Source organism: Cuculus canorus, chromosome 1 (genome assembly GCF_017976375.1).
Source record: "Cuculus canorus isolate bCucCan1 chromosome 1, bCucCan1.pri, whole genome shotgun sequence".
NCBI lineage: Eukaryota > Metazoa > Chordata > Aves > Cuculiformes > Cuculidae > Cuculus > Cuculus canorus.
Window position 1 is genome coordinate 18198287 of NC_071401.1, and position 18169 is coordinate 18216455.

Below are 18169 nucleotides of genomic sequence, written 5' to 3' on the forward strand. Positions count from 1 at the left end.
GGAGATGCATGGTGTGAAACTCTGTTCCTGTCCCAAATGACAGGCATCGTGTGCTTTAGAATGATATCCAGTTGACCTTAGGGTTCAGGGTATGAAACACTTGTTGTCAACTTTATCATCCCTTTGGATCAGCCCAGCCTGTTCATTCTTTTCTTTGAAATCCCAAGCACAAACACAGGATGCATGGAGAATGGGTTGAGAGCAGGCCTGAAGAGAAGGACTCGGGGGTGTTGGTTGATGAGAAGCTCAACGTGAGCTGGCAATGTGCGCTTGCAGCCCAGAAGGCCAACCATATCCTGTGGTGCATCAAAATAAGCGTGATCAGCAGGTTGAGGGAGGTGATTCTGCCCTTCTACTCTGCTATGCCGAGACCCCACCTGGAATACTGCATTAAACTCTGGGACCCCCAACACAGGAAGAATGTGGACCTGTTTAAGTGAGTTCAAAGGAGGACTCTGAAGATGAATCAGGCAGCTGGAACACCTCTCCTATGAAGCAACACTGAAACAGTTGGGCTTGTTCAGCCTAGAGAAGAGAAGGCTCTGCGGTGACCTTATGGCATTCCGGTACACAAAAGGGGTCTACATGAAACCTGGAGAGGTATTTTTTACAAGGCCATGTAATGATCGGGCAAGGGGTAATGGCTTTAAACTGAAAGAAGGTAGCTTTAGATTAGATATAAAGAATAAATTCTACACTGTGAGGGTGGTGAGGAACTGGAACAGGGTGCCCAGAGAAGTCATGGATGTGCCATCATTGGAAGTGTTTAAGGCCAGGTTAGATGAAGCTTTGAGCAACCTGTTCTAGTGGAAGGGGTTCCTGCCTTTGGCAGGGGGTTGTACAAGTAGATGATCTTTAAGGTCCCTTCCAACCCAAACCATTCCATGATGCTATGCTTCTATGATTCTATAATTCCATGATTCTTTGAGATACAGTCATGCAAACTCAGTCTCAGTCCCTGGCCAGGCATGCTCTACCAATCTTTCTAAAATATTAAGTAAAACATAATAACTTCTAACTTCTTTACTGAGTCCTTGCTTCCAGTTCCCAAATCTTATCACTAAATAATGTGCAACACACAAATTTATATCTCCACTGCCAATTTAGGACCACAATATACAAAGTACTATTCCTATTACTGCTCTTCTCCAGTGTACTTGTAAAGATCTGAAGTTTTATAACGGATGCCAACCATGCATAAAGTTTACAAATTAGCGACTGAGAAGGAGTCCTTATCTGCATGCAGGTCAATAACCAACCACTGTCAACTGCTCAGAAAAAAGTCATTACAGTTCACAACATAATTTCTATTGCTGCTTTGTATAACTTTCCAATGACTCTTGTGAACATCATGCATGTCAAGATGTCAGCTACCAAACAGAAAACAGTGCAAAATCCACTGATATAAATGCGAGGAGAGGGAAAGGATACCAACAGATAGTTTAATTCCTTTAAGAATGACTTTGCATTGAAGTGTAATACTGTTTTTGATGGGCCTGGGATTGTACTGATGCATCAGTGAGATTCCTCTGGGCAAAAGTGCATTCCCTAAATGCAGATAACCTGATTCACCTATTCATTTTACTTCTCTCAGCAAATATGTCTTTTGGTACATGTTTTGTTGCCTCTTGATTATCCAGAGATACTTGATCCAGTTTAAATAGGTCAAAAGTGAGAATATATTCTATTAAGTTCTGTTACACATTGCAGCACAGGCCATTTCTTTCTTCCTGCTATACTCTGACAATAAGAGGTTAAGAGAGCTGCCCTTTAATAGCTTCATTAGTTGCCCTGCTTGGAGAACAAGTCCTTAGCTTGGTCTCATTAAGAGGTGAAGCAAGATAGCAATTCAAAAGCCTGGGATACAGAGGATCTATGATGGCAGTCCCTGGAGAAAACAGGTTAGGATGACTGACTATTTATCTTTCTCGTACTAAGCATCGCTTGGGACTTTTTAGCTGAACTGGGTTATAAGGGATCTTTTTGTACTTGTGTAACATTACTAAGATGCAAAAGGGAAAGGATTTAACTCTTCCACGGAGAAATTAAAATGCCCCTTTTGCTGCTCAGTACAGGTTATTTCTACAGTTACCTCTGTGCCTTTCTCTACAATACTTTTTTTTAATATTTGAGAATCTACCCAAAAAAGAAGTGCATACCGAGGGAAAGGGGATCCTAAGAAACTGTCCCTTGCATGAAAGGGTGAGGCATGTTTAAGAAGCACTTGTCCAGAGTGGTAGTATGGCAGCAGCTACGTCTCAAGACATACTGCCAGTGGGCACACACAAAAACCACCTCTCATATCCTTACTTCTTCCTTTAATGCAGTGCTGAGCACTTCAATGAAATTGAATTTCACAGGTTGTCTGTGAAGACACGGACTAAGCGGAATGAACCGAGATAATATAAACAGGAAACAAATCTCTGTAATATTATTATCTTCTGAAAAACTGAGGGTTTTATCTAACAATCTCTGTTCCTCTAAGATTCTTGCTAAAGGGAGGCGAACTCTACTTACTTAGCCGAAAGACAGAGTCTAAGGTTCAAATAAAGTCCAGTCTCACTACATATGACAATCCACAGAATTTCACCAAGCTGCTTCCATATTGATAGTTTCTAAAGGAATACAGCATATAGCATTTCAGATAGGTACTAGCCTTCACTTCAAGGTGTTCAGAGCTGTTCGTTGTGCCTCCTCCTATTTTACTCTGGGTTTCCAGATGGGTATGCTGTTCTGAGGGTCTGCTTCTCACTATGGTTTCTGAAAGGGGCTGTCCTTGGCACCAGCCCATGTAGTCACAGTTCTACAGACTTCACTGTGACCAACACAGTCTGAGCTGCTTTGCTGAGCTGAGGCTAATTTATGCAAGTAGTTAACTCTTTCACTTCAGGATTCTCCTGTTCTGTTTGGCCCTATTTTATTGGACAATAAAAATCTGGCCTCTTTAGCCCCTTCTACAGCACCCCCACCCCACTGGGTTGGGCAATGTGTTGTTATATGTACTAGCATGCTTCCTCACTCTATTTTAATCATGCAAGAAGAATACTATGCACCCTATAAGTAAATCTGTCTTTCAAATCATCAATTCAATGGAAAGGTCTGGGTTAGAAATGGAAGTTTACAAATCACCTTAGCTGTGATTTTAGCTGTGAGGCACAATAACCTAAATGTTACAAGCAGCTCGGTGAGGAAAAAGGTCTTGAAATGATGTTCAAGTTTATCTCAAATAACCTCACACTGCCAAAGAAAGTTTGCACTAGATGGATTTATAAAAGCAGTATAAGGAAAGCTTATAAATCATCTGCACATGACCCTGCAGGTTAACAAAGGGAAAGTGAATTCTGCTTGTGTGTAGAAATGAACATTTTTTTCCAAATCCGTACCTGCAGTCCCCAAACTTCCATATAAACTTAGAATAATGACTCAATTATGAACTATGCCACAAAATCACTAGAAATACACTACTGCCTTTCTCCTTAGGGCAGTTTTAGAAATATTTCCTAGGGTATGGAACTGAAAATGTTAATATGGGGAAAAGAAAATCCTGACACCAAATTTATCCTCCTATTAATGCAGGAGAGCTTCCCTCCCTACATCTACAAAACTTTTGATCAACCTAGTTTCAGCCCCAGGCAAGAAGGCCTCCTCTTTTTCTCATTCTTCAGCTCAGAAAATTTTACTTTATGACAAGCTTCCTAACGTCTAACCTAAATGACAATTGTTTAAAAGGTTTCCTTTTTATATATGTTTACATACTTTCATTCAATTTGCCTCATCCTTGGAAGTTATTCTCTTAAATATTTGCAAACTGCTAACCTGATTTTCTTTGCACACAAGAGTAATTCCTCAGTGAAAATGTGGTTTAAGTAATTTTTCTACTATATCCACTGTCCTAATAGGTTGTTTTTGTTGCTTTGCTGAAAATTAATTTCATTTCATTACCTATACTGAGCTGCCCTGGGATTTTTGGCCTGGTTCCACCCTAGCTGTGCAAAGTAAAGAAGCTGTTATTGCCGTGGTCTCTTGTTTGTGAGCACAATATACAGCACAAAAGCCAAAAGACTAATAATCCGTAGGATCTGCCTATTTAATGTACTACAGCAATTCTCAGGGTGGCACCTAAAAGCTAACTGCATTTGAAAGAAAAGAAAAGGCTTCTGAATATTTTTTCTTAAGCCTTCATTTCAGATACCTGATGCAGATTCTGAGCAAGACATCCGTTCAGCTGAGGAATGAGGGAAGGTCTCAATTCCAGACCTTTACACAAAACTGCCCATAAAAATCTGTCTTCTTGGTAGGTGCTTGTACTATTAAATACTTCTACTCAGTTAACTTATTTTCACTTGATAGAGGACAGTGCTTACAGTCCTGTAATATGAATGGCATATGACACTCATCCTCCTCAGCTGGGCCTAGAAAATCACAGTGCTTAAACTTCAAAGGGGAATGAGGCCTGAAGGATTGCCACTTCTTCCTTCTTGCTTGCAGCAATGTAAACAATATTTAGTCATCTCATAAAAATCAAAACAGACCCTTTGGTGGCTACTGGGAATAATCAAGAAATAACATCAGAACAAGCAGTTATATGTAGACCATCAATTACATTCACAGCAACATAATGAACAATAGCAAGCCTAGGTACCTTTAATGGGGTTATTTATTATATTACTCGATGCTCTGCAATGGAAGCAGAATTATTTATGTAGTTGAGTTATGGAATTTCTGCTTCCAGTCATGCCCTACATGTGCTTTACTGGAACACTCGTTCACTCTTTTTGCAGATATAAGTATGAATATTTTACAAAGTTTAAATAAACTAAAAAACAACAGTAAGTCACTGCTGATGTTACCGATTGAGCAATCGTGTCCAGTCCAGTTGGGATCGCAGCTGCAGAGTCCAGTATCTGGGAGGAAGGTCCCATGACCAGAGCATTGGTCCAGACAAGTTGCTCTTGGGGTCTCACAGTTTGTTCCTCCCCAGCCAACTGAACAGTGACATTCTCCTCGCACGCACACGCCTCGTCCTGAGCAGGTAGGATCCATGCAGTCCACTATATGTGAGAAGGGAGAAGAAGCAGACAGGAAAAGGAAAAGAGAGTTTCAGAAAAAAAGCTGTCAGACTGTCATCTACACAAACTTATTTATATAGCATCTTAAGGCTCCAGATAGAAAGCAAAGCCCTATTGTGCACATAACAGATGCTTCATGCAAGAAGATTGTGTCCCCAAAAAGGCAGTGAGACCTAAACTGCTTACATGAAGAAAAATTCAATATTGAAATCCATTCGTTTATCCAGGCGGTCATTAATAAATGATATTTCTAGCAAGAACAGACTATTATCAATTAAGAACAGAATAAGAATAACATTCCCTTGCACACGCATTGTGCCTCCATTTATTCCATTAGAATAACCTAAATTACTGTTAGTAATGAATTCAAAGCTGAGCTCCAGTTTTCTCAGAGAATTTTACATAAAGATTTAGCAGAAGTTTATGTCCTTATTCAGCAAAATGTATGCTTAAATTGAAGAATGTGCTGAAATCTATATAGGCTTCACAGGCACTTACATAAATTTTACATTAACATATCCTTAGACAGTTTTCTGTAGTAAGGATTAAAACAAGAATTTTTTTATATTGGTGTTCTGGTTTTATTTTTATTCAATTAATACTGTTTTTCAAATGTGTTTGGTTTTTTTTTTCCCCAAAGAGACAGTTTCATAACAAGATTGGAGACCATTTAGTTAGGTGCACGGTACAGCAACATGCACAAAAAGACTGAATGCACTGCTACCCAGTTCCCGACTTATGTGTTTTGTAGGCAATCGCCAGCTCCTCTGCCCATGGGGGAATTTCACTTGGCAATCAAAAACTATGAAACGCACCAGACACCCTTCCAAAAAAGGACTAGAGAAGACGACCATCTATTTATATACAAAAGCATATAAAACAGCCTAGAGAAGCTCTTCCCAACTCTTGAAATGGTGAGTGGTACTGCCCTGGGGATCAGTGACAAGTGTCACACTAGCTAAGCAGCCAGGGGAACGCCGTCCAGCTCCTGGCTCTAATACAGACGAGCAGAACACAGCCACTGCACGCACAGCAGGTTTGCAGTTCATTTTTTTTCCCCACCGTAAAAGCTAATAAGTATCCCAATGACCTGTTTAAGATCCAGAAACCTTACAAAGGAAACACAACAGCTGCTCTGATAAATCCCTGGATTCTCAAAACCTTCTCAGTCTGACAAGTAATGGCTAGGCAATTACTATCCCAAGGCATGTGAGAGCATTTTTTGGATTTTTTTTTTTTGCTTCCTGGAGCTCTGCTCATAGCTGGAACAATCCTCAAAAATTGTAAGAGGTTGGAAAGGATGAGTCTATAAATCTCCTTCACTGTTAGCGAGCTGGGAGCTAGTGTGCCAATTTTAGCATAAGACCCTTGGAGCCCTGGCCCTCTTCTTTCTCAGCAGTAATAAGTACGAAAAGGACTAAGAAATGGACCAGCAGCCTCGTAGGTTCTCAGCAGATGGTTTGAACATAGAGAACAAAGATCACAGGCTAACTGACACAAGGCTACCTCCAGGCAATTAATCATCCCCTCTGAAGGTCAATTGGGAAAAAGGTGAGTTTTAGAGGGGGCTCCATCACAGGAGACAGACAATCTGCTACCTCAGCTCTAACACAGACGATTATAGGAGGGGAATGTGCATGTCAGAACCCCCCATTTATCATAATCCCAAGGCCATTTTTCATGTTGAAATGAGCCCTTTCAGAAAATGTCACGCACAATGGCTACTTTAATCTCAGCCTCACTAGCTGTATCTCTTTAGGCTTTCTGCACCATCAGAAGGGCCCTGGGACAGGATTATGGGCTTCTACTTTCTTCTTAATCAATTGCTTAGAGGATTTGGAATACAATGGTATATTTTTAGGGACTTCTGTTTGACAAATTTAGCTGCTCAGCTCTGGGAGGAGTAGAAACGGGGAGTAGGGCAGGAGGGTAGAGCTAACAAAATCTAGCAGACTTGGAAAAATTTTCAAAAAGAAGAGTTTTGCATATATCTGTGTTGGTGCTTGGAAAATGTCCGAAGTGGTCTAATTCCTGGTTGGACAATGTCCATTTAGAGTTCAGCCTTGTGCAGAACCTTTGCTAGGGACATAAATCATGAAGCAAGCAAAGTTAGTAGTACTTCTACACTTTTCTCCAACAAGCTTTGCGTTTCATTGGTCACACAAGTTTTTAGGCTTATTCAGTATCCAAAAACTAACTTCTTATTTTTCACCGCTTAAATTTGCTCCTTTCACTTTAATGTCTCACTGGCTTATCCCATGCCTTATAAAATACGGGCCAATAAACTAAGGAAGGAGAAAAGAAAAACTCATTTAAGATTGTTGGCTGATGTTTTATAAATAGTGCTGAACTTCTGGGAGGGGGGAAGAAAAGACAGAAGAAATACTGGAATGAAAACCCATTATAAACATGGACTAAGTAGTGAAGCTACAATAACTAAGAAATAATAACAAGTAACCAACACCAGATGGTCCTTCTTAGAAGAGAAATTAAAAAGTAAAAGCAATTTAAAAAAATAGTATAAATCAACTTTTTTTCTAGATCTAAATATATATATGAGTCCTCAAGATTTCCCACATGGCATTTTTTTGAGTTACTTCCCCCGACACGACACAATACAAATTATGCCTTGAATATGAAAAACAAATGCATACTTGGAAAAATACTAAACAGCTCATAATAAAAATCATGTTCCCTTTGTTCTTCTTTCTTTTCCAAGTTTTCACCTAGTGGGATTGATACTGTCCCCTGCTACAGTGATAACATGAAATAACTGAGTAATGTCTGGCTTTTCTGCTTTAAATGTGACCAGGGAAAAAAGGTTCTTTTCAGAAAAAGCGTATATCTTACTCTGATTTACACACACTAAACACATCTGTCTGGAGGCAAAATTAGGATCTTTTCATTTCTGTTTACCTAGTAAAGATATGAGCTAGTAAATATGAGGTCTATGGAGGTGCTTTAGAGATCCTTCAGTAGTCATCATCTTTGGATTTTGCATGCCCCACGGCTTCATTGAATTGTGCTTTCTTAAGCCACAATGAAGATTTCTCAAGAAATGGCTTATTGTTTAAAAAGCTGATACTGTCTTCATCTCTAACATTTACCAACACTGAAGGCATGTTACATCAGAGATGTCCCACTCCAATACGTTTAACTCATCAAAAGAATTGATAGATTAGATACCATCTGAACATTTGAATCCAATACAGTCTATCTTCATTGTTCATAAAATAATGCCATTTCAGGTAAATCTTTATTCCATATACATGAAAACTACCATAAATTAATTCAAAGCATTGTTATTCTTATACATGTATCAAATGGATATCTTAAATCTATTAGGTTGTTCAGAGGCCTTACATATGTATTTGTAGAAGCATAATTTAAATATAATTGTTTATCAGGTCTTCTACATAGAATTCTGAGAATAGTTTTTAAAAGTGTTGAACATTATTCTTTAAGTCAGGCACTTTTGGATGTATTTTTATTACTATCCAAATGCTTTGTACTCTTACAGAACTGTCCACTTTTTCATTTAGCAATAAGAAGCAGTCACAGACTCAGGAAGATAAAGGTTTATGATGGCAGGTGACTTCCTACACAAAAAGATTAAAGATAAGTGCTAAAAGGCACCATGTTTCTGAGCCACAAATCTAAATGTAAAAGAAAAATGTTTGGGGGCTAATGTAAGCAAAAAGCTATGGAAGAGCCATTAAAATATTATCTGATTTTGAAGCAGAATTTAATACAAGTCCTGAACACTTCTAAGCTTTTAAAGATGACATGAATCAGGGACTTTCTCTCACACACCACCATTTTGTGTATGCAAGCAACTGAAATCACTTGGCATAGCAGAGCAGAGAAGAAAGCACTGTAAAAGTAATTATACGTTTAGATGTGTAAATGGAAGCGATGCTTTAATAAGAACATTTGAACGTATGATTAGATGTTCTGGTCTTTCAACTAGATTTGTCTATCTGAAGCATTTGATGGGTTTTCATCCAATTATTGGACAAATATGATAGCTAACGACAAATTATTACAACATATCATTTTTATGTTGCTTCCACCTATTGTATCTCTAAGGTGCCTATTACTGTTCTGTTTAAGTGCCAGTCCCATTCTGTATTCCCTCCATCCGCGTAATTATATAATGACAATCAAAGCAAAAGGCAAATTGAATATATCTTGCAAATACCTTCTTCACAGCTCTCCCCTTTGTATCCTGGGTTGCAGATACAGGTCCCCATGATGCACGTGCCATGGTTATTGCAGGAGATGTCAATGCACTGGTTTGTTGGGACATCACATTCTGCTCCCTTCCAGCCACTATGGCACAAGCACCTCCCCTTCATGTACTGCCCATTTCCACTGCACAGCACTGGGCAGGACGCTGGGTAAAGATAGTAGAAATCACATTAAAACACAACTGTACGTGGCTCTCACTTCAAAAAAGAGCACAAGAGTCTGGCAAGGGATTTATATTCTCCATCTACAGTTTCCAGTGGGATAAGTCGTTCTTTTCTTTGCCAAAACCAGTTCTTTTACATGGATGACAGCCAGCTGTTAACTGTATGCTCCTGTGAATGTTTAGAACAAATAAACAGTGCTTTTGAGTTAGAAATCTCCTTGCTTTGTGACTCCGATATGTGTTTTCACTAACTAAACTCAGACTTCTCTTGTATTCCAACTTTTCAACATACTGGTGTCTTCTTTCAGCAGCACCACTGACCTTAGACCACTATCCCTTACCCACTGCCAGACTTCATACTTTCCTTGACACTGCCTCTGCTGTGGACCTTAGCTGTACACAGAGCAGTCTCCTCTTTTTCTGTTGCAATTCTTAGCCTTCTGCGTTTCAACTGCTTTGCTCAGAGTCCAGAATGACATGTTGAGACAATTTTCCCAATTTAGCCCATGTCACACTATCAACTTAATCTCCAGTCCTCCTTTTTTTAGGTTATTGCCTCTGCTGGACTCCATTTATCATCAGACACAATGCAAATCTGGACTCTAGTCTTTCTAAGCTCTTCAAATCTATCTTCTGATCTTTCTATCAATTTATAAAGGAGATTTTAATTGTCCTTGTTCCAGCAAAGTTGGCTGATTCTCAAGGCCCACCAGATACAGAATGCCTCCCCTGTGATAAAGGGAAGAAGAGGAAGATCACAAGTTCAAGCTATGGTATGATGGATCCCAGGATTAAGCATTTTTTGAGCTAAATGTGGAAAATGTCAGATAGAGTTGGATGGGATGAACTGAAGGAGGTTTCCCAAGGAAGAAGAGGGCATCAAGGACCACACCCCAGCCTCCATGATCAAAGCTCTGTTAATTGCTGCTCTCTAAGCTTCTTCCTTCAGTTCCTTTCTGATGATGCCTTCTCCTTTTCTGTTCTCCGTATCTGCCCCCTTATGCTCCTTTTACCCTCTGTTCTGATTTTTCCAAGGAAGCTGCTGATTTCTGTCCCTCAGGAACAATAGCCTTTCCCTGTTTACTATCGCTTGAAACTTCTTCTTGCTTAAGCTCTGTTCTCTTTTTCATTTTGCTTAAACTGAGCTGCAAGGACATATACTCAACACAGACTTCTCATGTCCACTGTTGCACATTATCCTTAGGTAAGGGCAGCTGGGTTTCTCATCTGCTCCTCAGAAAGGCAATTTGAGAAAATTTTTATGCAGGACAAACATGAAAGGAATATTCTAGTCCTCTGCCTAATTCAACTGCATTAGGTATGTGGTGAATACAACATACCTCTTTTGCCTTGTTCCTTACTCATAATATACACAGGAAGAGGTATTTACATAGTTAAGGTTTACACTGCTCTCCTCCTCTTCTTACCTGATCAGGTAGTAATCATACAATGTCCATGGTGTGTTTTTCCTGTGTGTCATTACAGTTAAGTTTGTTAGAATATGGCAATGTCAATACAAAGCATTGCCAGCTAGGACCGTTGAGCCAGTTTGAGATGCAGTGAACTATATTTGCCTGACCAAGATAAAAGAGGTTCAGAAAAAAAAGGAATTTGGCAACTATTATTACTAAGGAGGTCTCTCTTCACTGTAAAGGAAGCACATTGCAGTGGTGCATTCCAAGTGCATCGTTTGCAAGGAGATATCTACTTGCACAATACAAGTCATAAATTGTTTGAGATACACTGTGTTGTGTACATGGTTCACAGCAAACTCAGTCTGTAATTTCATTCTCAGCTAGGCTGATGGAATTTTCTGTGCCCTAGTCTCAAATTTCAAATACTCAGTAGTGGAGCCTTTTCTTTCAAGGCACTGGAAGAGGATAGTCCGCAGCTCTTTTCAACAAGAAGAATAATTGCCATTAACCAGTGAGGGGTTGCTGAGAAAGACATGTTTTCTGACAAGACAGCTGATCACTCAGTACAAGATCAGATAAATTACTGGCCATCTGCAATAAGAGCATTACTCTACAGAGCCCTCTATGTAAAACATTTTCAGCATAACCTGGAAAGCGCCACTACAAATGTCAAGGCAATGGCATGAACAAGACCCCCTTTGTTCCATAACATAATGAATGAAGACAAAAGAAGTTTCTGATTTTCTCCTCTGCTACTTGGGCAACTCCTTTACATATATAAAGACATATATAATCATTGCTTGATCTTTCAGCTTCCAAAAACCAATATCTAAGATGCCCAAACTACAGTGATTCTCTAGTCTGGTTATGGTAGCAACAACCCAAATGCACAGCTCTTTTGTTGTAAACATTATCATCAGAGTGTAAGATCATTTGTTTGCTTGTTTGTTTACTTTATACAGAACTTTAAAACACCATTTCCCACATTCAAATAGGCTTTCAAAAGGCCTGTGAATACATCTCTGGTGATTTGTTGTCATTTACGTGGTTTAAAATAATTGGTTAATAAAGTATTAACAATTAATCACTATTAAAACCAGAAGGGCTTTCTGCTCCACAGTTTCCCACCATTTGGACGGTCAGATACAAGGCTGAATTGAAACAAAGGAACACCCAGGAAATCTATGACTTAGAAATCTTCATGTGGGCAGACACTTGCATACTTAAGAACTACTGCTCAGTACAGGGACCGATATGTGGCTACAGACAGGTACTGTAGTAGCCTTACACAGGCTTCAGTTGCTACCCTCTGTGGGATTTATAGCTCAAAAGCAGCATTTTAGATTCACCTGAAAAACAACAGGAAGCCAATGCTGTGGCCCTTGTATCTCACGCTTACAACAGGATGATCCATTTAACAAGCCCAGTGGGTGAAAATGCATACACAAATAGCATTTTGACAGTCCAGGTATTAATTTGTCCTCCTAAAGGCAGAAAGTAATCTGTGACTTGAACCCAGACGATTCTGAACCAAAAGACAGACTCAAATGAAAGCTGTTCATATCAGCCAGAGTAAGCACTCTAGTGAAATGGGAGATACTCATGTGGCTCGACTGAAGTGCCTGAGAAAGCTCAGAATATAGTCTATGAGGGAAGGTAAGCTCCTCTGAAAGGAGATGCAGAACAAAAGTTTAAATAATCTTACTCACAGTGAAGAAGCTTCTCCTTCTCCACTGACTCTGCAGGGAGCCCTGAGGGGAACAACCCCTGAACTTCTGCCCCTACCTAAAGATAGGGTCTGTAAGAAGAAACATGCTGTGGGAGGTGGAAAAAACCTTTTGTCTCCAGCTCTACAGATTTGAAAAGGAGCTTGGAAATGCAAACCAAGTGTAAGGAAATGCAAACCAAGTGTAACCTGAGTCAGCAAGAAGTTTGACAGAACAGCTCTTAGGGATTGCCACATCTATCTTCCTGGACTGTGAACTCTGAATCCTCTCTGGGTTTTTAGCCTGGGCCACACCGCCTCAGCAGAGAGCTCCGTGCCTGTGGGGTATGCGGCTGTCCTTATCTCTTGGCTGGGCTACAGGGATGTGACCCCAGATCAGCTGGAGGGGGAGAGGACATGGGGTTGGATGGAGTTTATCTCTTTCTTGGGAAGGAGCCAACCTGCTTTCTGAAGAAGAAATGGGCTGAGGTGAAGGCCTGACCTTTTGCCTCCACAACACTCCTTGTGTGGGCACTAACTTTTTACACTACTCCCCTGCAAATTTATAAATCTGCACTTCGTTTGTTGGACTGTTTGAGCCAAAAAAGACCTCGAAAATGTTGATGCACAGCATTCTGGCATTTCCCACATGCAACATTTTGATTTCTTGGTCTGAAACGTGTTCTTACTAAAAGTACTTCAGTTTCTTTTTAAAATGTTTAAATAACCTAAAAATTTCAGGTCAAATGAAAATCATTCCAAAGCCATTTATTAAAAATACTTTTCACTTGAGCAGAAAAATATATTTTATTGTCTGCTGGGCTAAGCCTCCTTCCCAGTGTCATTTTTTTTTACTTTTGGCCAGAATATCCATTTTTTCCTGCCATTACTCCATTCCTAGCCTGACTCTAACCCTGCCCCACTCCCTACAGCTAGGCTGTCAGTGATCATTCAGAGCTTAGGCAGACTTGCAAGGCCTGCAGTAATGAAAAAAAGATACTTACTTTTTCTACAATCAGCGTCTTGAAAGAAAGTATTGCTATATGGTCATGTCATGCAATGATGGAGTACTCTACTAAACAAACAATAATGCCACCTTTTAAAGTCATGTTTTCTAAAGTCAGTTTCAGAGAGAAAAAACCCAGTGTGACATTTTGCCTGTCCGTATGCAGCCAGGGGGTTGTGTTGTTGCTAAGGTCACAGCAATCATGACAAGTAAGAAACAAATGCATGGATCTGAGCCATTTCCATTCTATTCCATGGGTGAGGTGTACTTTATAAAAGTCACAGGCATGAATATAACTACTACAAGAAAAAGGTTAATCAAAGGAGAGATGAGAAGAGTTAATCAGGTATAAATTCCTACCTCTGCCACAGTCAGGGCCCAGAAAACCCAGGAAGCAATGGCAAGTCCCAGACACGCAGTCTCCATTCCCGTAGCAATTACTGGGACAATTATCCACCGATTCTGGAACATAAAAGAGGATTCAAATACTTCTTTAGGCACGACAAGACCTCTGAGTTTGGGAGGGCTCCGGACAGCAGGACAGCTGGAACCTCAAAGCAAAGTGGTGGTACATCTGTCATGGGTGGGGTGGAATATCAGACCCGTGAATAATGGCTGCATTTTCACAGACGGCTGGTCACCAGGCTTTGTGGTAGCAAAGACACTTGTAAACTTCCCATCACTGCAAATGAAGAGCAACAGCTGCAGCAGAAATGTGCAGAGTAGTTTCTAATCAAAAATGAAAGGAAGCCTATTTCTGGATGGGTGTTCCCCAAACAACAGAGGTTTCTGAAGTACATTTTAAAGAACATGGTGTACTCTAATGATTTATAAAGGGTAACAGCCACTTTAAATGATAAAACCAGTTTCAAGCGTTTATGTTTTAAGTCTTAACATCAGACATCTCATGATCAGATAGCTCCACACAGCAAGGAAGGTACAAGGAAGTGCTATCATTTTTCTAACACTTAAGCTCTATAGTTAAGCAGACAATCACTTTACAGTGTATGGAAATAAAACCATAGCATGTAGTCAACACCGGGCTTGAGCTGCCATGTCTATTCCAATCAAACAACAGCCATGCTTTCTAGAATAAAGAAGTAGCAACTCAGGCATTTATACTGAGATTTAAATATACAATACCTCACTTAATAGCAAATACAAACACAAACCTATCCTGTAAGTGAAGAATTAAAATTAGCCCATATGAATACAGTCTTCAAAACTTCATGATGTTTTAATTTCATTGCTGAAAATGAAAATAATTTTGCTTTATACAATCTTCTCTACACCTTTCCAATGTTTATATCCTTCTTGTCTTGAAGAAATAATGCAGAAATTTAGAAAAAAAAAGTTATTTATTGATGCACATACACCCACTTACACATATGTAGAACATATGAAGTGTGAGTACTGTGAAGCAAGATAGTGAGATGGGCAAGGAGATTTAACAGCTTCTGTTGCTGAAAGGGTCAGTCCCGTTCCTCTAATTGTCTCCTCTTAGATACAAGTTTCAACTTCCTCTTCTTGCACTGGTTCTGGCACTTGTCAGACCCTTCAATGAGTTGGTTAAATTCAAAAGGTGGCAAAAAAATTAATGCAGCAGAGAAAAAAAACAAGTGAACTGTTTTCTACTGCCTGAAAACTGGGAGTAGAAGAAGTAGGGCCATGCTATTCAGCATCAGCACAGTATGAATATGTTTCATTAAACTTCACCATCGCACTGCCATGCTGGCTCAGGTCTGCAAGCTGTTGCAATGTTGTGTAGGGGTTCCGTACATGTGACCTTTGAAATCAGGAGCAATACCTATGTCACCGCTTGATGCAGGACAGACTCCCAGTGTTATGACAACACCTATAGTATATTAAAAACATTTTAAAAGCTTTTTTCAAGTTTTTGCTTTAAAGGACTAAATTGATTCTTGGTAAAGGAGTAAAATATCTATACAACTTTCTTGGTATGTCTATGCACACAAAATAATAAAAAATTGAAGCAACACCTACAAAGCAGTGTAGCATCAAGCACGGCACCTGTTCCAAAGTGTAACAGTGCACCATACCAGCTAAAGGGTAATCTTTGTTATTGGAAATACTATTTTGCACTTATAGTGTGGTTCAGCTGATGTACTGGTGATGATGAACTTGTGATGCCTAGGATGAGAGAAGCAAGACCCAGTACACCAATTAGATGTCTCATGTAGTTTAAACTGAATGCTTCTCATCTACTATACTGACTATGGACAATGAGATCCAGAAGTGCAGAGTGACCACAGGAATGGAGCATACCTGTGTTTAGATTACCAAACTTCCCTGATGCTTAAGGGTTCGTTTAAGGAATGCTATTCCCGTAGTGCTTCCTTTTCCCATGGTCTAGTTCAGATGTAGATATTATCATCCAAGACACCTATAACTGGTCAGATCCCATCCACAATGACCAACAGTAATGCATGTGAAAAAAATATTCAGATATATTTTGCCCTTTTCTACAGATCTAGTGTTTTACTTCACAAGAATGCAGTGATATGCACACATAGCACTTCATATATCACTATCTCAGTCCTCGATTTCCCATTTTCTTCTTTGCAAGTGTGCCCTAATTGCATCATACCATATTGTGGCCAACACAAAAAGAATAAAAAAAACAGGAGAATGAAACACATTGTACCTTCTTCACTGAAGCACCTCTGTAACTCTTAATTGTGGCCTGAAAACCCTAGACTATTAATAAGAGAGTAGACCCTTAAAAACCCTTTCATCCTACTTCATTGCTTTCTCTGATACTCCCTGTTTTTCTAATATAGTCAAAAGTAACATTTCTAAGTGCTCTCATTTTACGCTAGCTCATTTTGCCCTGGAATAACCTGCCTGATAGAGGGGAGATGAAGTGAAAAGAAACTCTTCCCTTCCAGTGAGTGGTGACACTTAACATTTTTTAGCAGTTAAGGATAAAAACTCGCCTGGTGTGACTCAGGGCAATTAAGGTCTCTGCACATTCCCAAAAGTTCTTCTCTACTGAGAATCAACTCTGAAAAGATTCATGCAGTGTATCCTAGTCTCAAAACTGTTCCCAAATAGCTCAAGAAGTATTTTCATAAAGGAAGTGTTAAAAGAACATGTTTTTTCCTCTTGAACTCCAAAGCTTCCTAAGGCTTGGCACTCAGGCTTGTGAGCAACAAGTCTGAGAGCTGTGTGTGCAATATTGAGCATTTAGGTGACCCGCTCAGTGGATGAGGATGAGTGGATGAGTGCCTGTGCACTCTGTCTATCTAGACTTTAGTAAAGCTTTGACATAGTTTCTCACACCATTCTCCTAGAGAAGCTGGCAGCTCATGGCTTGGATGGACGTACTCCTCCCTGGGTAAAAAAATGGCTGAAGGCCAAGCCCAGAGATTTGTGGTGAATGGAGTTAAATCCAGTTGGCTGCTGGTCAAAAGTGGTGTTCCCCAGGGCACAGTATTGGGACTGCTTCTGTTTAATACCCTTATCAATTATGTGGATGAGGCGATTGAATGTGCCTTCAGTGAGTTTCCACATGACACCAAGTTGCGTGTGTGTGTTGATCTGCTTGAGGAAAGGAAGGCTCTAGACAGGGAACTGGATGGGCTGGATTGATGGGCAGAGCCAGCCGTATGGGGTTCAACAAGGTTGAGTGTCAGGTCCTCTACTTGGGCCACAACAACTACAGTGCTACAGGCTTGGGGACGTACGGCTGGAAAGCTGTGGGGTGTTGTTTGATAGCAGGCTAGACATGAGCCAGTGGTGTGCCCAGGTGGCCAAGAAGGCCAACAGCATCCTGCCTAGTGTGGCCAGCAGGACTAGAGAAGTGATCATTCCCCTGTACTTGGCACTGCTGAGGTTGCATCTTGAGTCCTGTGTTCAGTTTTGGGCCACGTACTCCAAGAAAGACATTGAGGTGCTGGAGCGTGTGCAAAGATCAACGAAGCTGGAGAAGGATATAGAGCATAAGTCTTATAAGGAGTGGCTGAGGGAACTGGAGTATTTTAGTCTGCAGAAAAGAAGGCTGAGGGGAGACCTTATTGCTCTCTATAGCTACCTGAAACGAGGTTGTAGCGAGGTGGGTGTTGGTCTTTTGTCCCAAGTAACAAGGACAGGCCAAGAGGAATGGACTCAAGCTGCGCCAGGGGAGGGTTAGACTGGGTATCAGGAGATGCTACGTTACTGAAAGGGTTGTCAGGCACTGTGCAAGTTAGTGGTAGAGTCACCATCCCTAGACATATTTAAAAGACATGTAGGTGTCCTTAGGGAAATGACTTGGGGGCAGACTTGTCAGTGTTAGGCTTATGGCTGGACTTGATTTTAAAGGCCTTTTCCAACTGAAACGATTCTGTGGTCCTATTTATACACTTAGGTACAATCACAAATTGGAATTTCTTTTTAGTTTGAAGATTGCAGGCATTAGCAAGTCATATGTACTTAAGAGTTCACAAAAGACACCGTGTGTCTTCATTCCAGGACTAAATCGAGCTTCAGTGGTTGTAGACTGTGCCAGCTGGAGAACTGACTTGCTTTCTGTCCCTTCTGAAAGTTATATAAAGTCCA

At 40.2% G+C, this 18169-nt stretch overlaps 1 protein-coding gene across 10 annotated transcripts in view; it reads right to left on the reverse strand.

The window, feature by feature from the left end:
• TENM4 (teneurin transmembrane protein 4) overlaps positions 1 to 18169 on the reverse strand; it is a 606655-nt gene that overhangs the window by 140842 nt on the left and 447644 nt on the right. For all 10 annotated transcript variants that reach the window (XM_054066504.1, XM_054066489.1, XM_054066498.1 and 7 more), the window contains 3 exons: positions 13970 to 14071; positions 9271 to 9465; positions 4851 to 5051 (listed from right to left, as the gene is read on the reverse strand). In XM_054066504.1, the coding sequence (XP_053922479.1) occupies positions 4851 to 5051; positions 9271 to 9465; positions 13970 to 14071 (498 nt within the window). The remainder of the gene's footprint in view (positions 1 to 4850; positions 5052 to 9270; positions 9466 to 13969; positions 14072 to 18169) is intronic.